We start from the raw sequence: 22,852 nt of genomic DNA, 5'->3' as shown, positions 1-22,852 counted from the left end.
CTGTGGAGTAGAAACTTTACGACTGAGGCATCAGAGGGAAGCCCAACCTGTGCTTTTAGCGCACGCCAGCGTGTGAAATATTCTCCCAAAAGCTTCAATACTTGAATGAATGGCTGAAACCGTAGCTCAAGCTCACAACACATATACACCTGAAAGCTAGGGACGTGCCTTACGTAAACATATAACCAGAATGATTGACAACCAGGAGGACCAATAGTCTTGATGATCCACCCGGAAAAAGAAAATCCTCCACTATACCTTTAAGTTCTAAAGCCAGTAGTTAAAATACAAAATGATTTAATATTTTGAGGGGGAACAGACTTTAAAATTATGCTCACCTATGAAAAAGAGAGAACTGACAAAGAGGAACACGGGTTAAAACGACCAAACAGGGATATTGTGGATATAGAGTAAAAGGAGTTTCACAAAAAGTGTTTGTTGGGTGTCCCAATATTATCAAACTTTGTAGTGTTTACAGTGGTGATTTATTAATCTTAAAGTTAAAGAAGTCTCTTTGTGGAGTTATACATTACACAAACAAATCTTGTGATAAAGTCATAACCAAGTCAATAAGTTACGTTAGATCAGGATGCAACTTATATTGATTAAAATGCAAAGAACCGGGGTGACCTCTAGCTCACCCAGTAAGAGCGTGCGCCCCACGTAGGCTGAGTCCTTTGCAGTGGCCCAGGTTCGAGTCCGACCTGTGGCCCTTTGCTGCATCGCTCTCCCACCTTTCCTGTCTATCCACTGTCAATAATAAAAGGAAAAAATAATCTTAAAATAAATACCAGGGGCGTCTTTTTTAGAGATAAAGGATCTTACCATGAACACCAATGACTCCATTTGAATCCAGTTTCTCGTAACTTGATATCTATCCACTAGCGCTATCTAATAAAGGCTAAAGCTGTGTGTGTGTGTGTGTGTGTGTGTGTGTGTGTGTGTGTGTGTGAGCAATAAAGCTACTGATGTGTCATGCAATTATTCCTTTTGTATGCGGGGGCCAAAGTTCAAAGGGAAAGTTGAGTGTCTTGAGTAAACCATGTAATCAAAAGAAAAAAACACTTAGGAAAAACAGTTCCTGTTAATCACAGATTATTGTAATCTAATAGTTTGTTGGATTTCTCTGTAAGAATTAGTTTAATTATTCATAACCTATAAAAGAGAGTCCTAGCTTTTGTCATTTTATTAATATAAGATCGGTGGTGGCACAAATGAAAACATTCCCCATGAAGCTGAGAAAAACAGAGTGTCTTGTGGTATTTTGTAACCGTCACCAACCACACATCTGTGCAGAAGAGTTTTCAGTAGTGAAACAACATCAACTGCTCTGATATGCTAGGCTGTGCACAGATAGAGGGGTTTGCATGCAAACTAAAATAAAGTCAAAATAAGACAAACACCACCTAAATTAAGAATTCCAATATGTTATTTCCATGGCCTAGGAAAGTTCAATCAATATTTGTGAACATGAGCTTTTCTTTCTCAAAGATAGGAACCAGAGAAGTAAAAGTCTCAAACTTGTGACGCATCAAGTATAAATTCTGGAGCGGCTCCAAAGAACATTTTGTCACTTTAGAGTTCATCTGCTGGCCTGTAAGTAGGGAGATCTGAGCACTGGTAAGATGTAGAAAGTTTAACATATTCATTTACACATACTACCAACATTATTTTTATTATCTTTTGGTAAAGAATAATCTTGTTGAATTGTTCCTTCTTCTTTTTCTTATCTCCACAATGAAAAGGGAAGTCGGCCAGTAATACTGTTTGCCAAAAATCTGTGTGTATTAGTTTCCTCTGACCTTTTGGTTCCTCAGTCTTGTTTATTCATCCAATAAACATTTCCAAGTTACCGTAATGTCCGTTCTATCAAGCGATGGCTTACGATAAATAATTTATGTATCACACTATTCCTTACGTTGACTTGTTGCAAAATGCAGCTTAAACATTAGCCTTCATGACTTCAGTTTAATAGTACTACTACTGAGGATATGTTTCCTGGCACTGTTTTTATTTATATACCGTTTGAAGTTTCCCTACTTCATCAGATATTGCTTGGCATGTAGCCTCTGTTTTATTCTCTCTGTACAGTACTTGATGTTTTACGGAGTATCTTGGTTGTTGTGTCACTAGTTATTTTTGTTTTATTGTTTTCAAGGACCCAGTTATCAAGGCCATTTCCGGACAGCTCTCCTCTTTTCTGCTCGTCACAGACATTGAGCTGTTCTCCTCCAGTATCCAGTTAAGTTTCAGTTTCCTGTGTCTGGAAAAGTGTGGAGAAAGGAGAAAGTCAGAGTCAGAGTTAGGGTTGGTTGAGGAGAAACGGGTGTGTGTGAATGAGAGAAAGGCAGAGGAAGGTGTGTAGGCAGAGAAACCACACACACACACACACTTCCTGTAGTAGGCAATATATATATATATATACTGTATATATATATATATATATATTTACATAAACACATCAATCAAATATGGGAATATAAATCTCAAATCTATGTGGTCAGATATTACATATTGGTCATTTGAACTTTAAAACAATGCTAACACTGCAAGCAAATTGTATGTATTGCTGTTTAAAAAGAATGTCAACGCTAACTGTAGATATGGTTTCATGATACCACAAGCAACAATAGCAATTGCTACCATGCGCCTAGATGAAGTAGTGGTGTGGTGGTTTTAACATTTGTCACGACAGTCGAGTGAAAGTAAAAAGAAGGATCTGAGAGAAAACTAAATAGCAACAACTACAGATTGGACTGAAACACAAGAATGAACAACCCAGTCTCACGTCAGTTCGTGATGGCTGGCATTACGAAATTAAATCTATTAGAACGTGATACCATTACGTAATTGTGAAGATTTACGTGATGGGGTCACGTTTTTTATACTAATGTATTTCAATGAGAAGCATCTTACGTAATCCCATCACGAAACTTTCTGCCACTCGGCTGCAGCAGAGAAGCTGAAAGAAAGAAATCCAGCTTCCCTGGCCGAAATAGACCGAAATAATAACATTAAAAGAAATACATATAAACCGTGATAAGATCTGGTGAATAAATGTTGATTAAAACAGCGATTATTGGGCTAAAAATACCAATAATATCAAAGCTGTATCCAGCTTCTCTGACGTCACGAACTGACGTGAGACTGGGTTGGAATGAAAGGAGCAGAAACAAAGCTGTGTTAACATCTGTTTTACTATAGAGGGCAGCATTGGACTATAAAAAGCTTCTTATCTCCATTTATTGGTGACTATCATTTATGTTTGATGGACACACCAATGCAGGAATATACAACCAGACTTCTTTCTTGTCCCTAAGTAAACCTCTCTGTTTAATTTATCAAATAATATAATTGATATGATTTTGGTGTTTATGAGCAGAGGCTGAATGTTGCTCTACTGCCAGTTGTTGCAGTTAAACTCTGACAATTGCATTTTGATATGCCTTATGTTTTACATTGTTATCACCAGATATGTGTACACTTTTACAGCTTGTTAACTGATCGTAACACCTACATCCTGATCATAATGTAGGGCTGTGATCAAAATTAAAATACGGTGTAATGGCACCTAGCTAAAATTGATTTCAGATTCATGATTTCAGTAACTGATGAAGGAATATGCAGTTGTGAAGTTTTGATAGTATATACTCTGCAGCCAGTATGTTGAAATCTACACATTTACAGGAAGTGAAGTGCAACTATGGGAATAGTGAAAGTGCCAGTTCTTATTGCCTTTTAACAGACATACAGGAAGCTTTATTTTCCCCTTTTGCACATCCTTAACAGAAAGAGGAAGTTTTCAGTGTGTTCACATGCTGCATCTACAGAGCTCAGCTTGCAGTGTGAGTAGAGGACCTCCGAGAACCCGATGGACGTCTACCAGGAGGCTGTGTGTTATCTGGAGTCGCAGCATGTACCAGGTGAGCCAATGAGACATTGTGTTTTGTTGCTCTCTTTTTCGAGAAAAAAAAGGAAAGAATCCAATCTGGAAAATGTATTAATTTACTTATTTAGTTTGTTGAAAATACGTTATCTGTTCTAAAATTGTGATATTTTGGTGTAAAAAAATAAAAACCGCCTCATTCAAAGATCTTTTTGTTAACATTAATGTTTACACATTTAACAGGGGGGGGGAAGCAGATAGAGGAACTTATTTAATATTCCTCCTTCATACTAGTAGTACATGCTATGTATTGTGTGTGTTTGGGTGTAGTTGAAGCAGAGACTGAAGTCCTGGAGGAGGATGTGTTCCAGGAGGAGGCAGTGTCCTGTTTGCTCTCTCCTCTCCTCCCTAAGAGCTTAGACTTCCCCGACACCCCTGTGAGTTTGCATTCCTTCCCGTTACAGATGTAAAAAGGTTTTTATTTTTATGATACCTGTTGTAAGGTAGAGAGGAATACATGGAACTTTATGTACAGATGCACCCTAAAACATTTCAATACTAAAAAGATATTATCAGGTCTTTGAGTTATAGCTTTGATTTGGCAAAATAATACTTCAAAGCTCTCTTATCTACCAGCTATTCATTGACTTATATTTGAATGCATTTTGAAGTACAGCAAGTACATGGAGTCATATATACCTCAATGTCCAACTGACTTCATACCTTTAATAACTAAAAAAACTAAAATCAATAGGCCTACATTTAACCATTGGGCTTTGTTGACATTGACTATACCTCCTTGTTTTCTTGTGACCCCAGTATGTGGAGAAGCATTGAAGAAGTGACAGTTTTATTACACTAAATAAGGACATATTTAATGTTTTATGTGTTATATATGCATAAGCAAATTCCTTTTGTTTGCAAAAGTCATTCACGGAGAAATTATGTAGTGTGTGATAACATGTGTTTGTCCAATTAAAATTTGTCTTCAGAACATCTTTTTTTTTATTCACTCCTATAAAGAATTCTGACTTTGTAGAATAGCTTAACTCTTGAATGCATTTTCTTTGACTTGTTCTTATTGGCGTTTCAAAACTATTGCACCATTTGCAATTTCACTGACTGAATGAATCGGCAGAACACAGATTTTGGTGAATTTATTGATTGTCTGTGACTTCAGACGTTAAGCAGCCCTGAGGAAATGCTGGAGAGGAGGCTGGTGGTCCTGAAAGGCATCCTGGAGAGTGAGGAGGTTTATCTCAGAGAGCTGGAGGCCCTGCTGATGGTACCATACTCTCACACACACACACACACACACACACACACACACACACACACACACACACACACACACACACACAAAATAGATTCTCTTATTTTAACATCAAAACTGAGGCGTCAGCTTATTTTCTAATCTCTCTATTGCATATTGCAAAAAAAGGGAACATCCCTGTTGATAATATAATTTGTATTACCGTTAAACCTACCCGCTGTTCTGCTGTCACAACACAAAAAAGACATGCATTTTTTTACTTTACATGAATGTAAAGGAGGTCATTTCTTTGTTTGCTATGCGTTTAATTGAGTATGAGCAGCTTTCGCTTCATGTGCATTGTGTAATACAAGATTATGTGCAGAACGCACATCCAATGTCTTTATTGTTCAGCTTCCTTGTTAAACCACAAATGGATTTTTCTCCATCAGAGATGAGGTTCCCCTTTTTGTCTCTCAGAAGATTGATACCACTCTCATGTCTGTTGATATGAAGCTACAGCTAGCAGCCGGTTAACTTAGCTTAGAGCAAAGACTGCAAACAGTGGGAGACAGTTAACTTGGCTCTGTCCAAAGCTAACAAAATCCACATCCAGACATCTCTAAACCTCACAAATGAACATGTTGTATCTCAGTTGTTTAATCCAAACAAAAAACAACAATTTACTGTTTTATGGGACAATGTGCCACTCTATGTCTTAGCTTGGACCAGTAACTTCCTGAAGTCTCTGCTGGTTGCCTAGGAATATAGCTAATGCTAGCTAACGCTAAACCCCTACTAAACCAGCAGTATGTTAATGAGTGAGCTTCAGAGATGGCGGTAAGTAGATTTCGTTATGTTTGAACAGAACCAGGCTATTCCCTGTTCATGAGCTCATTCATTCACTCATTTATTTATTCAAACTTTATTTAAACTCAAAAGTTCATTGAGGGGCGGCCCTCATTTACAATGACATTGAGTAGTTGGAAAAAACTAAACAAAACAATAACACAGAAAAGAATACACCATCATAAGACAGATAAAACACAATAAAACTGTAAAACTTTCTGAATTGATTAATAGAAGCAAGTACAAGTAGAAGTTTGCAAGTTTAAAACCAGATTCTAAATTGTCCAAAAGGCACAAGTGAGTTGATTTTAAGAAAGTGCTGTTATTTGTTCCAGGAGTCAGGGGAACTAACGTTAAAAGCAGTTTTTCCAAGTTCAGAGCGAGCTCATGGAACATGAAGCAAAAGCCAGTCAGCAGAGCGAGTCTGATAATGTCCCTCTGAGTGACAGAGAAGTTCTGTAAGGTAAGATGGCAGTTTTCCAACAAGAGCCTTATAGATAAAAAGATACCAGTGGACAGTTGTAAGTTTTCAGTTGCTAAATGGACAATGAAATGAAAAATCAGCAACATAATACAGCACTGTGTCATCCGCGTACAGATGAGCATGACAGTTTACCAAAGATAAAATTATATTATTGATATAAATGGTGAAAAGAACTGGACCTAAGATTGAGCCCTGTGGAACATATTTTGTTACAATTAAAAACTCTAAATTGTAGCTTCCCAATTGAACAGATTGTTATCTTTCTGATAGTATAGTTCTTAAACCAATTACAAGCATTAATATCAAAGCCAATATTATGTAACCTCTGTAAGAGCAGGCAATGATCTACTGTGTCATAAGCTTTGGAAAGATCAACAAATAGTACAACACAGTGATTAAAAACAAATAAAAAAGACTGATACAATGTAATTTATGACCAAAGTAACAGCAGTTGTAGTGCTGTACCCTGCTCTAAAGCTGGACTGAAATGGGCTCAAAATTGAGGCTCCAGACAGAAACACCTTTAATTAATCATTTATCAATGATTCCAGGACCTTTGACAGACATGGCGGTTTAGATATTGGTCTATAGTTGTTGAGATTGTTTTTGTCAACTCCCTTATGTTGGGGTACAACATGAGCCAACCAACGCTAACCAACTGCTAGCTGTAGCTTCTTATTAACTGTACAGATATGAGAGTGGTATCAATCATCTCGTTTAACTTCTGCAAGAGAGGGCGTAAGCATAACATATTCCCTTTGAAAGTAAAATTATCTTTGCTTTTATTAGCGTTTCAGTTGGCAGTTAATGAGAGCAAATAAATGCTTAACTGTATTTAATTTATTAGGGTTGACTCCTGATAAGAGTAAAACTATATTCAAGGCAGGATGTTTTCCTCTGCTATTAACAGCAACATCAACCCCGTTTCTGCATTTTGACACGGGACTCAATAAAAAAAAATTTATGTGAGAAATGATTCAGAAAGTCGATGTTTTGTTTGTGCTGTTGTCACTCAGCGGTAATGGTGTGTGTGTATATATATATATTTTACAGTTTTTGCCTATGGCTTACGCACATTTTGCAGAATTTGGCTCATTATGTCAAAACTCTACACAAGCCAATCAGACATAGCACTTGGAGATTAACAACTCACATCTATGACAAAATGAAATACTGCAATCAAAACTTAACAATCCTTTCTAAAAATGAAATTCTTGCAACAAAACCATACACACAAGCACTATTCAAATTACTCTTCCATATCACCAGCAACACACTGATGGGCTTTATTTTAAACACTGCAGTCTTTATGTTTCTATTTTTATTGTCATTTTCTCAGACTCAGTCTTCTGTAAAACTCAAAAATAGAATTTTTGTTTGTGTGTGTGTGTGTGTGTGTGTGTGTGTGGTGGGGGGCTGGGGGAGGCCGGCCTGTTCGGATCTGGCCACAAGACCTTGTCAACATCACAGGAAATGTCTCTTCCACGTCCGACTCCTCTCTCTCTCTTTGTCCTCCTCTTACTCTCATTGCCTCCATGCTTGCAAAGTTCTAAAAATGGTTTAGCTGAGGCCTATTTGTAGTGCTAAGGCTCAGATCGATTGGTGTTCTGTTTTCTGTGCAAGTGTTTTCAGGTCTGTATGTAAGAGTGTTTTCCCAATGACAACAGGAGAGTTCGTTTTTGAACAAAGTTTCTAATGTAAGAAAACGTGTTTAGTGTTTCACAATAAGTGTGTTAAAGAATTGCAAGTGCAAAGTTGACATTGTGTTTAAGCTATGGTTACACTGTGTTTAAGGTATGCTACAAGAAGTTTAGGTTTTGACACTTTGGTCTAAGAATTAGTTTTTAGTGTGTAAGCAATGGGCAAAAACTGTAATGCGAACATGCTGTTCTTCAGCTGTGGTTTATGTGACAAAGTATGTCTGGAAACGCATGCAAGTGAAGCTTGGTCGGTTGTGTGAAATGTGAACTGTGAACTTGATTCTTCTTGTTCTCGCCTCACCACTGCCTATTTCTTTTCTTTTCTTTTCTTTTCTTTTCTTTTCTTTTCTCAATATCTCTTACACACCAGCTTGTTCTTCTCACCTACATTAGCTGGCCTTTAGCATCTCTGCTTGTAATTTGTTTAAAAAAAAAATTATTTTCCTGTAGCCCATGAAGGCTCTGCGTGCCTCAGCCGGGACCTCCCAGCCAGTTCTGTCCAGTCAACAGGTCCAGACTGTTTTCTACCAGGTGCCTGAGCTCAGAGACATGCACCAAAGCTTCTTCTCTGGCCTGAAGGCCCGGCTGAGCGCACACTGCCAGACTGATCCCAGTTCTGGTGCGAAAGGAGAGATGAGCTACACAGGCTTTGAGCTGATGGTGGGGGACCTGTTTCTGAAAATGGTAAGTTCTCTAGTATGTCAGGACTAACTGTGTTAACTCTAGTGCTTGTATCCTCTGTCGTGCTTTAATTAGGAATGTACCAAAAAAATGTCTCTACTGAGCATTTTAACGGGTTTCAGCTGGTTGTTTTGGTTTTATTGCCCGCAACTTTACAGTTTTGTTTCGTATCTCCCCTCAGAAGTTGATAGAAACCAAAACAGACATAACAGGAGAGTGAATTTTGGACTAGCATTGCTTTAATGTTCATGTTCACGTCATTTACATTGTCATTTTATGTCATTGTTGTGTTTAAAGCTTGTTCCGTTGCCCCAAGTGGCCAACAAAAAGAATCAATTAATACTGCTTTAGCAAACATTTACCCATTTCTTTTTATTATTATTTTCACGTAAGTAGCTTTAAGGTTGACATTTTTATTTTACACTGTGACAAAATCATATATATTCTGTATCAGCTCCTTCCAGCTCTTCATTTAAGCTATATAATGTTTACAATGAGCAAAATGGAAATATTTATTTTTAAAAGATTTTTATACTTATATCCCCATAACTCACCCTGAAATATTTGGTAGTTTTGTAAACCTTTAGATATCCACTAGAACAAGGAAAACGTTTGGCAGTCGAGCATGGTTTTATGACTACATTTGTGCAACAAATTAATTAAAATGTCCTGCATTTCTGCCTTTCTACACTTATATCATTTTAATTCGGTTTTTAGTCCTCAAACTATCTATCTCATACATTTTTGTGTATTGTGTGCATTTTTTGCAATAACAGTACATATAGTTTTATATGAATACAAGAAAACCAAAATTTCCAACCATAAAAGCACAGGTGTAATTAATGACTTTAACAAGGGCTCCAAAATGAAGCTGTGCTTTAAGCCTGGTAACTGTGCAGCATCGTTAGTGTTAGTGAAATCACCTGTGGGTTTGCTCCATGCTCAAGACACACCTGCTTGCCAGGTTACGCCTTGATAACAGCCTTTAAGAGACCTATGCTTGGATATGACTCTTGATATGTGTGTGTGTGTGTGTGTGTGTGTGTGTGTGTGTGTGTGTGTGTGTGTGTGTGTGTGTGTGTGTGTGTGTGTGTGTGTGTGTGTGTGTGTGTGTGTGTGTGTGTGTGTGTGAGAGAGAGAGAGTGAGTGAGTGAGTGAGAGAGTGTGAGTGTGTGTGAGAAAGGGGGTTAAAGCAGAGTAAATTATCAGGCTCCCTGCCCTGTTTTATTATTATGGGGCTGTACTAAACTAATATTTATTCCAGGTAGCAGATAAAGTGTGTTGGGAGCACATGTTTCTGCCTCCGGTTGGTAAACACCCAGTTGCTAAAGTACCTGTAGTAGCAGTGGCTTGGCAGTCCAAATGAAGGCAATAAATGAATGAATATAAATGAAGTAAAAAACAAAGCAGTGATAACATGCATAATGTTCATGATCTGAACAGTGCCATGAGTCCAAATCCCCTAAGAAATCTTTAACCTAGCACCAATACTCTTATTTATTTTTCAAGTAATAATAATTCACGACATACGTCAGGGAGTTTCAGCTTAAAACAAAAATCCCTCCACTTTTTGCCATGCATTTCTATTTTTATTTCTGTATTTTCATCATTATTATTGATGTATGATTCATGCATGAGGGTGATTCGTCACGATTTCGATCGGAATAAGCTTTTGATCTCAATTATTAATCAAAGGCAGTATTATCGATTCCCTCAGTATTTTTTTTTCCTCCACCCCCGCGCACTTGTGCATGTCTTAAGCCCTGTTTACACGAAGGGAAGACGCAGATATTTTCCTGCGGTTTGGCCTCTCATTTACACGAAAACCCCGTTTTTATCACAGAAAACAATTATTTCTAAAAACTCCGGCCAAACTGGAGATTTTGGGAAACTTCGTTTGCACGTTTACATGTAAACTGAGACAAACGGAGGTTTAGGCAGCCGAGAGAGAGAAAGAGGACGTGATTGGTTGCTGTTGTTGCTATTGTCAGGATTCTGATTGGCTAACGTGGGCTTGAGCTTCTCGTTACACCGCCACCTACAGGTCTGGCGTGCTCTTGACTGCATTAACGGCATATATACACGGGTACATATAAACAAACACTTTTCTGAAAACGGAGAGGTTGAAATGTCTGTTTATGAAAATAGCCGGCCACGTGTAAACGTAGCATAAAATATCAACAACACCGAATGGTAGCATGCAGGTTAAGACACAGGGTAACATTAGCTGCAGCTGCCCTTTTCCAGACACCATGGCCAATACCGGAGTCGGAGATATCGGAGAAACAGAACTAGAAAAATTCACTTCCTGAACTCACTAGTGTGTCAACATTTTGCCTTCCCTGTGAGTAATAACAACAACCAACGGAAAAGCATGTGGACTCCGACAGGACTTCCGGTGCACCTCGTTAAACTCATGGTGCATTCAATTGCACCTCATAAACTCTGAGAAACTCAAACCATTGTAAAGTACCCTTCTGCCATCTAGTGGCTCTTAGTGTAGCATTGCCATCACTACTGAAATTATTTTTTTAAATCAAATTGTCACCTTAAAATTGAAAGTCGAAACGTGGATTTGGAGAATTGTGACAGCCCTATTCATCACTAATTCACTTTAAAGATACAGGCGTGCTAGTTTTGCTTTGCCAGACCTATCTCCACAGCGCTGTGGAGGAAGGTCTGGCTAGTCCACACAACATTCCAGGATAGGAGAAAAACGTGCTTTGGTTTATTTGCATTTCTTTAAACCAATCACAATTGTCTTGGGCGGTGCTAAACTCCGGACACAGGTACGGTTCCTCTGCAAAATAGCCTCAGGAAGGAACTTGTTTTCGTGGAACATTTGCACATAGGGAGGCGAGCTCTGGAATTAAAATGGCTGTTGAGTGTATGATGAGAATTTGACTCCAAAAAAAATTGTTGTTGGCTCTAGCTCAGAGGATGTTTCTCGAAATTGACCGGAGATTAGAATGCCAACACAAAGAAAGCGGAAGGTGAGGCGGCACCTCCGGCGGCATCGGAACAGTCCCGTAAATGAAATGACATTGATATAGACTACCAGCATGCATACTATTTGGTGGTATACTTTTCCATCACTCACTTTAGTACACCACTCTGCAGAGTGCCCTGGCTGTATTTGGTTTTGATCCCATGTTGTCATTCATTTATTATATATCAGATGTGCTGACATAAAGCAAGTGGGCCTACATGCTTGCACAGCTATGAATGTTTCTTTACAACACGAGTCACAGTCATGCTGCGTTCCAGTCAGAGTCCGAGGTTGGAATTTCCTAGTGGAAATGTCCAACTTCCGACCGCGTTCCAGGTGCATCGCGCCAAACGTAAATGAAAAACATTGCTGACTGTGACAAACTGATGTTTCTTTGGCAAGTGCATGGTGTAACATTACACATAATGCACTCTCAGCAGCATAGCCCCCCTTGCATAGAACCATATAAACCATGGATATAACTCTTACTTCATGAAGTCAGGGAAAATAGATTTGCCCTCAAGTTACAAGTAAAAAATATTGAGCTCCCTACACTGCTTGTTGGATCACACACTGCTTCTGGCGTACAATTTATGGTTTAGTTGTGGTTTTATATCATTTTTGAGATATCTTATTATTTTGATGACAAAACCATTCTTAAAATGTTACATTTTTCTCACAATGGATACATGTTTTTTCTTCTTTTTTCAGAGCCATTTGACATGGCTCCTCACCCCTGCACAGGTTTTGTTATTTTGGCTGATTACACTTTGGTCAAAGCTGGGTGGAATGATATTCTAATTAAGTAAGCTCACCAAATGACATTCACTAATATGAATGGAATAAGGAGTAAGTTGTTCTACCCTAAAAGCTGCAACAAAACTACCAGGAGAGTAAGGGAGATGTCAATCAAGCACAGTTTGTTCAAACCCAAAGTCCTGAGAAGAGACCTAATTGGGCAAATAAGTGAAAACACCTGTGTCATGCTGCCTTTTGGAAGCCCAAAAACATTTATCCATTAACAATACTGTGGATTTACAGTAGAAGCTGAAGGAGTCAAGTAGAATTTTACTGAAATACCTTCATTAAGAACATTCATTGGTTTCTGTTGGAATTCACTGATGGGTTTGTTTGGAATATCACGAGATTTGTTTTAAGCCTGGCTTGGCATACTGCAAAAAAAATTTGATTGAACAGTTCCATATTGCATACTGCTACGTACTGCATGCTGCGTTTGTCAGTAGTATGTAGTAGGTAGTTTTGAATACAGCCATAGTGTTCAATTTGTTGCATGGCAGACATCTTGTTTTGGAAGAAAGGCACTAAACTTTTTTTTTTTAAATTCACTTTGGTAATCACCAACTTTAAATGGTGCTTTCCCTCTCTGCCATCCATCCATTAATCCATCTGTTATTCTGCCTTCGCAGGTGAACCAGATTGGTCTGTACGGTGGTTTCATCGAAAACTATGAGAAAGCTGTTGAAGTTGTTCGCAAGTGCACACACTCGGACCCTCGCTTCCGAACCCTGGCCCAGGTACCACTAGTTTTTCACTTCCAGAGGAGCACCTGTAAAAGGTTGTGTAGAAGGTTATCCTAACCAGTCTCACGTTATCTCTCCAGAGCATGATGTCTAGTAACAGCTCAGACAAAACTCGGACCACATACACATTTGAAGGTACATACTCTTAAGTTAGTGTTTTTTGATAACTTATTGGCTGACACTATCTGATTGCTGTCTTTGTTTTTACAGCTCTACTATACAAGCCTTTGGACAGAGTAACCAAGACCACACTGGTGCTGCGTGTGAGATAATAAATCTATTCGTGAACCTATAGCTTATGCTGTTATTCTCTTATGCTCATCTTTCTTTTATATTGCATCAAGATTTTGATGAATAAATAATTTCTCATGGAGTGTAAACGGAGCAAAGTACCAGGACTTAGCCTGGAGTCGGATGCTACTTTACTTTTTCTTCCTACTTACATTGCATTTTTTTTTTAAAGCAACCTCTGTGATCTTGTAGGATCTCCTGAACACGACACCAATGGAACATGGAGATTACACATTATTACAGGAAGCTTTGCGATTGTCCCGCAGCTTCCTGTCTGGTGTCAACGAAAGTTCACAGTGCAAACGAGAGGTCACCCTCAGTCACGGCATGGTGAGGCTTACACTGTGTAAATTCTGGCCACGATGTACATTATAAAGTGTTCAGTTGCATATGCAACCATACTTGCTACTTGCTGTGTACTTGCTTACACCCCAGAACATGTTGTGTTTACTCCAGAGACGTCAGCTGATGCGTGACGGCTTTATGGTGGATGTGAGCGAGGGGGAACGCAGCCTGCGTCATCTCTTCCTTTACACAGACCTCCTGCTGTGCACCAGATTCAAACAGGCAACCAAAGGGTGAGTGCAGCAAGAAAAAGCACAGGGGCTTGTGGGAATTGTGGTCTACATTTTAAGAGACCACAGTTTACAACACTGCATGTATTCTTCCAGGAAGCAGGACCAGTACAGGTTCTGCTGGTATCTGCCTCTTGCTGGTCTCAAACTTCGCTGGATTGCAGACCAAGAACGTTCACTAGACGCTAACCTTCGCTTACACACCATAAGAACCAAGATGCACCTCCTCCGTCAACAACTACAGCAACACGCAGTATGTGACAAATACACAGAGAAGAGTATGACGAGTGTTTTTAACAGATGAATGAAATATAACAGTGTGTTTGTGTAAAGAAGGGGTCCAAGGGCTTGGCTTTAGCCGCTCGTAGCAGGAAGAAACTGGAGCAATTGGAGCTGATGCTGCTCACACACTCCCCTGTTTACACACTGGAGCTGCACAGTCCCAGTTGCAAGGTACACACTCTAGGGGTGTCACGTTTCCAATTTTAAATCAAAAATCAAACACAATTAGCTTTCAGTTTCGACTCTTGAAGTCAAAAGCAGCATCTGCAATTACCCCAGTATTTTTTTTTTCTATACACCCTCGCCTTTTTCTTACATCCAAAGAAAAAAATTTAACAGACACAGGGTAGCTTACAGGCTGGTAGCATGCAGCTTAATACACAGGGTAACGTTAGCTTACCGGTAGCCTGCAGCTGCAATTTTCCAGACACAATGGCTACTACCAGAGTCAGAGATAACAGAAAAACAATAGATCTGGAAAATCCTTCTGCTTCCATGAAGTCACAGGTAAGGCAACATTTTGCTTTCCCTGCGAGTGAGTTGTATAAACAAACAACAAATGTAAAGCATGTGGGCTCCGACAGGACTCAATGGTTCCTTTAGGTGTACCTCGTTAAACTAATGGTCCATTCAATTCAACTCTGAGAAATGGATGCCGTCCCTATTAAAAAAAAAAAAAAAATGTGGAGAATCGTGACACTCCTAACACACACACATGGTCAATGATGTTGCAGTTTTGAGTAATACATTACTAAAATCAAACAATCTGTTTCGCCTCAATACAGAGTCACACTCTCCTCCTCTCCTCACTGTATGAGCTTGAAGAATGGAGAGAAGCCATTCACAAACTCACCATAGACAGTAAGTTCACAAGCCTGGAAGTGTCCTGTATTGTAGACCCAAACACTTTCCTCTAATGTCACATATGCATCATTCCAGTGTGCAAAATGGGTCTTTACTTCACACACTAAGGAGAAATGATAGATGTGGACAAGTATGCTCAATAGCAGATGTCTTGTCAGCACAGCGCAGCAGCTGCAAAAGGAACACTATATTCCTCCTTGAGGTCAATTCTGCATAAACTGTCTAGGATCAAGTTAATGTTGGACAGTACAAATGAAACAATTTTTTTTTTCTTTACCTATGCCTGCTTCAGTCTTACTGTAAACTGAATATATTGGGTTTTACAATGTTGGTCAGACCAAACAGGCAATTTAATTGCATCATCTTAAGCTTAAGGAAACTGTGGTGATGGACATTTGTTTCCTGACATTCTATAAACCAAATTATTTAGTTCACGAATCAAGTAATTAATCAGCAGATTAGTAAATAATGAAAATAATCATTAGTTGAGGACCTATTCGTGATTTGTTGACACAATACCATTTTGTTGGGTAAACAGGTTTGAGAATTACTATATAATATAGAAACTAAGATTTGTGGATTATAGTCTCTCGCTGCCAATGCATATGAAAAGTGATTCACATCTATGGTAAAAATTAACACTTAAAATTTATTTTATTTATAAAATGAATAGCTGTAAAAACAGTTCCAGAAAATACGTCATAACACATGTATAAAATTGAATTGAAAATAGGAACAATGGAAGACTTTAGCAACTGTCTGCTATGCTACCTAATCTAGATTTTAGTCTGTCTATTGTCAAATATAAGTATTGGAGCACTAGCATTACTAACAAGCCTCTTTAAAGAGTCTCCTCTCCAGTCTAATGTGGTGTTTTTTTATTTCAGTTAGTTACTATGGTTTTGTAAGCTGTTGTGCTGTGTTGTTTATCAGACATAGAAACTGTCCCTCCAGACCTGCTCACCCTCACCAGTGCATGTGTGAAACTGAGAATGACCCAGCAGCCACCACTTCACAGCACAAACGCTGGTACAACCACTACATATATCGACCTCTGTCCTCTTTCCCTCACTACAGAATCACATCCTGTATCTGACATACAATACTCTGTGACTCGGTTTTACCTTCTGATCTTTTAATGCTGGCCTCAAACCTTTTCAACACTTTTTTTTATGTCTTTCTCGTCTTGCTAAGATTCATTTGTTCAGGATGATTAAATCCAATGAGCTTCAGGATGTTTGTCTTTGTCTCTCACCAGTAGAGAACGAGGAGTCTTTGTGTGGGACTCTGAGTGTGGCCATCCACTCTGCCTGTGGCCTGCAGCAACCAGCCTGTATGTGATATATATATATATATATATATATATATATATATATATATATATATATATATATATATATATATATTTATATATATATTATTTAATTACACTAAATCCCCAATTAGAGTATACATTATTTGGTTGATAGGTCCTGAGGTGATCACACCCTCTATCTGAATGATAAACTAGAGGCCACCTCATTTTTGTTCGTTTTCCTTCAGGTGTGTATGTGTGTGTGGAAGTGGATGGCTATGAATTTTATGATAAACAAGCCCAGACACACTCATCTGTCCACAGCCTTAACCCACATTGGGACCAGGTTAGTTATTTTTTTTAAACGAAATAATTAAATGCATATTGCCATTTTTAAACTTAAATAAATGTGAGTTAAAACTGATATTAAAGACAGATGTTTTGTCAGCCAGTCCAGAGTGGGATATGACTTCTTCATGTCTAGACAGCATCCGACATGTCAGGCTTCAGGACCATTTAAAAGTCGGCACAGTGGCCAGACAATGCAAAGCTTTAAACATGATCAGCGGCAGTAAAATCTACACTAACTGGTAGCCGGGATCAAAAGGCTTAAAATAAGACATGAAGGCTCCTGTTGTAGCTTTGGGACACTGGTGTCATTGTCAGTGGTAACACCATGTTCTTTCTGTCAAACAGGAACTGTCATTCCAGGTGGATGGGGCAAAGCACCTAAGGGTGTTCTGCGTGAGTCAGTCAGATGGAAAGGATGATATTGTCCTGGGCAAAGCTTCTGTAAAGGTATCAGGAAGGATGGCGCTTTATCCCTTTTGAATCAGAAATGGGTCAAATGACTATGGAATGTGGAAAGTCTTTGTAGTGACAAGCCACAGCTACTTATCACCGGACTCTGCATTTTCCCCACAGCTCTACAGGACATTGTAGCATATATTTCAGCTCATTGTTTTGGTTTTATGGCCCACGACTCACTCTTAAAGCTCTCATCAGTGTTTTCAGCTGTTTTCAGGAAAAAAAAAGCTCTGATAAACTGACTATATGCTGCCTGCCAATGGCTAACATAAAGTTTGCGAATAGCTAGTGAACATAGTGGAGCATTTAGTCTCTAAAGAGCCAGATATTTCCCTCAGGAGTTGGAGACCAAAGCGAGAGAGTAAATATTGGACTCCAAATAAATGCTAATGTTGCTGTGTATCTGCTGGATGTTTGCATAGACCATGTGTTTGTCTTATCAACTTGTTAAGGTCATTCTGTGTCCATGTTGTGTTTTTAGCTTGTTCTGCTGCACCCAAATGGCTGAAGATCAAATAACGCTGCTTTAAAGATATGAAAAATGTATAAAAGGGATTTGGCTGAAATTTGTTATGGCCTGGATTCAAAATACAAATTGTTGTGCTTTTCTAAACATGTGCTGTCATGTTTGTTTTCTAATATTTTGTGTTTGTCTATCAGTTGGAATCTAAAACCTTGAATAAGCGATGGAGGAGACAGACTCTACACCTCGGCCAGGTGGAGGTGACTCTCTCCCTGAAGTACTGTCCCCACCCACTTAAACCACCTAGCTCTACAGCTCAACAACAACAACCTGTCTTCTGTGTCCCCATTGAAACTGTGGCACAGTAAGTCCTTATAAAACAATAAGTGTTGTTGCTGATCGGGTCTGGGCTCATAGTGGTGTCTAAAAGACTTGAAACTGAAAGCTGCAGTTCAGTCGAGTTTAATTTCCCATGTGTGGTTTTTGTACAGCTATTTTTGTGAGGCGGTTTGTTTGGTGGGCAAGTGTGCTGAAGAAAATCAGAAGTGTGGCAAGAGTGGACTCTACAATGGAACAACCCCATCCATCGTATCAACGTCTGATACTTTCAATTCTCTTTCAGACAGGAGGGAGTGCTGGTCCCACATGTGGTGCGCTGCTGCGTGGATGAGGTGGAGAGGAGAGGCATGGGCGAGGTGGGCATCTACAGGATTTCAGGAACCACCAGTGACATCGCCATGCTCAAGACTGCATTTAACAGCAGTAAGAAAGCACACTGCAAGCTTTTCTGTTGCACAAGTGTCATTTCAGACAGACCTTTTAGTTTTTTTGTTATCCAAGGTTTTGAGTTGTTTTGTAAACTTGGTACTGGGTCACCATGCTGACAAACAGACAAAACCATAGCTTCCTGAAAGGTTACACAAGAGTCCACAGCCGTGCTAGCAGCTCTGTAAGGCTCTACTTGCTCACATCAGCATGCTAACATGCTCACAATGGCAATGCTAACCTGATGTTTAGCAGGTATAACCATGGTGAACCATGTTAGTTTAGTGTGTAAACATGCTGACATTTAATTAGCACTAAACCGAAAGTACAACTGAGGCCGGTGGGAATGTTATTAGTTTTGCAGTTATTTTAAGGTTTGAAGGATCAGATCATTTCACGCAATTCATCCTCTGGGAACCATGAATGTCTAAACCAAATTTCACTGCAATCCATACCGTAGTTGTCAAGATATTTTACTCTGATCCATGTTAACCTCAAGGTGACTACACGGGAAATGTTAGGGAATCACCAAAGTCATTAGGGTTCATCCTCTGGTGACCATACATATTTGTACAACATTTCATGGCAGTCCATCCAACAGTTGTTGAGATATATTTCAATCTGGACCGAAGTGGTTGAGCGACCGACATTGCCATGCCTAGAGAGCGATTGTTGCTGAGACCGGGTTGTGCTGGCATGTCTAAAAATGCCTGGTAGCTCTGAAACTTCAACTTCTGAAGGATGGCTCATGTTTTTTATTCGTGCAGATTTGTTTATATTGCAACTGTGAAGAATTCTGACTCGTAAGCTGCTGCTTCTCAGCACTATGACTAGGCGTTTTTTTTTTTTTTTTTTTCTTGTGCCTATGAGGAAGGAAGTGCCAAAAGAAGATCCATCGATATTGACAACTGTCTTCATGTGTCTGCCCCACTCAGATCTGCGTGAAGCAGTAACCAGGCTAAGAAGTGCTGATGTGAATGCCGTCACTGGTGTTCTCAAACTATACTTCAGAGAGCTGCCGCAGCCTCTAATACCCACTGAGATGTTTCAGAGCCTGGCCAGGATGCTGAGTAAGACACGTCACAAAACATGGAGGGTTTCTTCTTAAATTGTTCAAGTTTGAGGCCATTAGACACTTTAAGTTGCCCCTTTTCTCAATTGATATGTTAAGAGTTCAGAGGCAAATAGCTGTCATTCATAGACAGATAATTCAACACAATAAACAGGACGCCTACATTTGGAGTTGAGTGTTTGGATACCACAGACAAAACTCATGCCTCATTTCAGTCATCTGAAATCTGCCAGGAATACTGTAAATCCCCTTAAACATTTCTCTGTAGAAATGTAAATGTCATAGCCAGGACTTTTTTTTTATTTTTATTAAGGCTACAGTAGTTAATTTCCAGATTGGTTGACCTAAAATGTAAAATAGAAAATAGGCTACAACAGCTCTAAATGACTCTAGTATTATTTTATAAGATAACTCTAATACATTCCACCCCCTTGTGCTTGAAATGGCCTCTCAGCTAAGTAAACTGAACTTAGAAGTGCTCTGAACTTCACGTGTTTTCTCTCCCCTGTAGATATCCAGGACATAAACTCCCGGCTTGTGTCCATGTTGTCCCTGCTGCACTCCTGTCCAGACCCCAACCGCCACACCTTCCTGTACCTCCTGCACCACCTCCAACGGTCTGACAACAATCAGACAACAGCACACAACATAATAACTCCTGGCACAATTATCTGTCAGGAAATGATAGAAGAGACAGTAGATTCTGGCACTAATCCCACTGAACTTGTTTTCAGAGTATGTTATGCTGCTCCCAGTTCACTGAACCTCATATTTCTTTTTAATCCTTTTTCTCCAGAGTCTCTGAAAAGCAAGACGTCAACAGGATGTCTCGGCAGAACCTGGCTACAGTGTTCGGTCCGAGCCTCATACGCCCCCCTGTGGTTGGACTGGGGCAGGACGGCCCCACCGTGGATATATCCCAGGAGGTGGTGGTGCAGGTGGGAATGAAGCAGCGAAAAGTACGGCTGAATACTTAGAGAAGATGATTGATGTTTGGTTTTGCAACAGTTCAAAATTCCAAAATAAGGTCTCTGCTTTCAGTTGCATTTGTGAAAATGACATTTACTTTCTTGTTGTTTTTAAAAGTATTGAGAAAAAACAGTCTCATTTGCTGTTTTATATTTTATTCATTCAGTTAGTTGTGATGTTTATCTTGCAGCTGTTTTTAAGCCTTCTCCACACTGACAGGAATACAATTATTTATAAGGAAATGGACATTTTTCACAGCAGACATTTTGACTTGTCATAGTAGGAGAAGCACAGCTGAAATTGATCACCTTAACGATGGCTCAGTTCCATCAAGTGTCCCAGTAAGCTATTTCAGTGATTCAGCGTGCACAATACCAGGGCCTCCCCTAAGTGGAATGCAGCCATCATTAATTGTTTTGAATACACCTGTGCTTTTCCTACTATGACATGTCAACATGTCTGCTGTGAAAAACGTCTATATGGAATCCTTTTTTGTTGACCAAAAAGTATTACAAAATTAAATATATAAAATGTTAAAGAAAATACTGGAGTCAATTTATAAAATATCCATCAATTAGTTTTTAATTGTAAACTCCTTCAGGTTGCAACCCCCTCCAAATTTCCATTAAAAAAAGACATTACCACAGTGTCCTCGAAGGTAGAAACAGCCCTGGACATAATAAACAATTTACAAATTACTTTTTTGAAACGAAACCCTTCAGATACATAAAACAGATTTATTCTGCCTTAAAATAAATTAACTATATTAATAAACAAATACAAGACAGAAAAGGTAAAATATATTTAAGTAATGTACAATATGTTATAATGAACACATGTCAAATAATTCAGTTTACTGTAAAATAAGTTTGACTTTTAAATGAGATTTTATTTAGGCAGAGAGGTAAATGCAACTTTACAAGCTTCTCTGTGTGTGTGCTTTAGGTCCAAGTGGTTTTGTGCTACCTGCAGTGCAACAACCTCCCTGAAGCCCAGATCTCTCTGCCACATGACACAGACCCTGAAGATGAGACCACCCACATGTGAGACCACCATCAGTGTCACACCTAGCAGGAAATTCAAATACTGTGTGTAAAGAAAAATATCTGCATTTGAACTTTAAAACAAAAGTATTTATTGATAAAAATATGAACTGCGATTTTTGTGTGTTTTGTCACTTTTTGCAAACCCAGTTGTAACCTTTTCAGTTTGAATTAAACCAACGTGAAAATATAAGCCTTTTGTACAGTCATTGAATTGAATAAGAACTAAATCTGGACGACAGTACACATGATCAACAGACTGCACTATATATTCACCCTGGACCCCAGAGAAAGCAATATACTGATTTTTGAAAGTAAATTGAATTTAAAAACTGTCCCTTTCCTCATCTGTACTACAAAGGCTGTACAATCGACAAAAGTCAAAAAGTAGTACAATTCAAAAGTGAGAAACTCTTTTGTGGTGCTGTGATCTTTGTACATGGCAGATTGACTGGGTGGCACAGGGAGTAATGTGAAGTTAAAATGTGGTCAGGGGTGCAAATGTCGTAAAGTAGGTCAGGGGTCACCTTCCCAAGCCTGAAAACCAATCGGTTACGGTTCAAATCCAACTAGACGGAGTTCACCACGAAGTGTACGCCCCATAAAAGTCATTCACACACATGTACACAATGTTGGAAGCCAGCACACACACACACACACACGCGGCCCATGTTTGCCCCATCCACACCACAGATGGGGCGTCTCTTTTCAACCACAGCACCTGGGCAGGCCGGGCTAGTGTTACCCCCAACCTTTTACCCCCCTCACTCTTTTGATCGCTAATCCTGGACCCCGACTCCGGCTCTCCAGCACTAATAGACTCTGTGTGGACGCCATAACAACACCCAGAACAAACTGAAGGAAAATGGTGGCTCACCCTGCTGCCCTCTGCATCATAAATCACCTGTCCCCTCTAACACGGTGGCTGCCAAAATAAAGTTCCGCTTGACGACTACAAAGACAAAGTGAGGTTCAGGCTACAGACTACAAAGGCGAGGAAGGCCTGACACGTCCCAGACGTTGGTGACCACAGACCGGCCCAGAT

General features: G+C 39.3%; 1 protein-coding gene across 7 annotated transcripts; it reads left to right on the top strand.

The window, feature by feature from the left end:
• The first annotated feature begins 3,789 nt into the window (after positions 1 to 3,789).
• Positions 3,790 to 22,000, top strand: si:dkey-33c9.6 (active breakpoint cluster region-related protein). Of its 7 annotated transcripts, none has more exons than XM_028564434.1 (22): positions 3,790 to 3,923; positions 4,217 to 4,323; positions 5,067 to 5,171; positions 8,622 to 8,855; positions 13,269 to 13,376; positions 13,463 to 13,517; positions 13,593 to 13,645; positions 13,866 to 14,003; positions 14,130 to 14,251; positions 14,345 to 14,501; positions 14,585 to 14,701; positions 15,316 to 15,391; positions 16,328 to 16,423; positions 16,653 to 16,727; positions 16,937 to 17,034; positions 17,385 to 17,486; positions 18,156 to 18,322; positions 18,581 to 18,720; positions 19,659 to 19,793; positions 20,307 to 20,412; positions 20,592 to 20,754; positions 21,710 to 22,000. In XM_028564434.1, exons 1-22 carry the CDS (start codon positions 3,872 to 3,874, stop codon positions 21,809 to 21,811), a joined length of 2,508 nt encoding a protein of 835 aa, XP_028420235.1. In that variant the 5' UTR covers positions 3,790 to 3,871; the 3' UTR covers positions 21,812 to 22,000. The 7 variants fall into 7 exon arrangements, with proteins under 7 accessions (XP_028420235.1, XP_028420234.1, XP_028420236.1 ...); XM_028564433.1 differs by having other exon boundaries at positions 14,582 to 14,701; positions 16,656 to 16,727; XM_028564435.1 differs by having other exon boundaries at positions 14,582 to 14,701; positions 20,592 to 20,733.
• The last annotated feature ends 852 nt before the right edge of the window (positions 22,001 to 22,852 follow it).

The sequence above is a fragment of the Perca flavescens genome, chromosome 19 (assembly GCF_004354835.1).
Source record: "Perca flavescens isolate YP-PL-M2 chromosome 19, PFLA_1.0, whole genome shotgun sequence".
In the NCBI taxonomy this organism is placed as follows: Eukaryota; Metazoa; Chordata; class Actinopteri; order Perciformes; family Percidae; genus Perca; species Perca flavescens.
The sequence above is the reverse complement of the archived record's forward strand: the minus strand, read 5'-3'. Positions and strand labels throughout refer to the sequence as shown.

Excerpts from the sequence above, each read along its gene's own strand:
- si:dkey-33c9.6 (XM_028564432.1), top strand. The coding sequence starts at position 3,872 with ATGGACGTCTACCAGGAGGCTGTGTGTTATCTGGAGTCGCAGCATGTA. Across the intron at positions 18,323-18,580 it reads CCCATTGAAACTGTGGCACA|ACAGGAGGGAGTGCTGGTCC; the intron begins GTAAGTCCTTAT and ends ATTCTCTTTCAG. Across the intron at positions 20,413-20,591 it reads CTCCTGCACCACCTCCAACG|AGTCTCTGAAAAGCAAGACG; the intron begins GTCTGACAACAA and ends CTTTTTCTCCAG.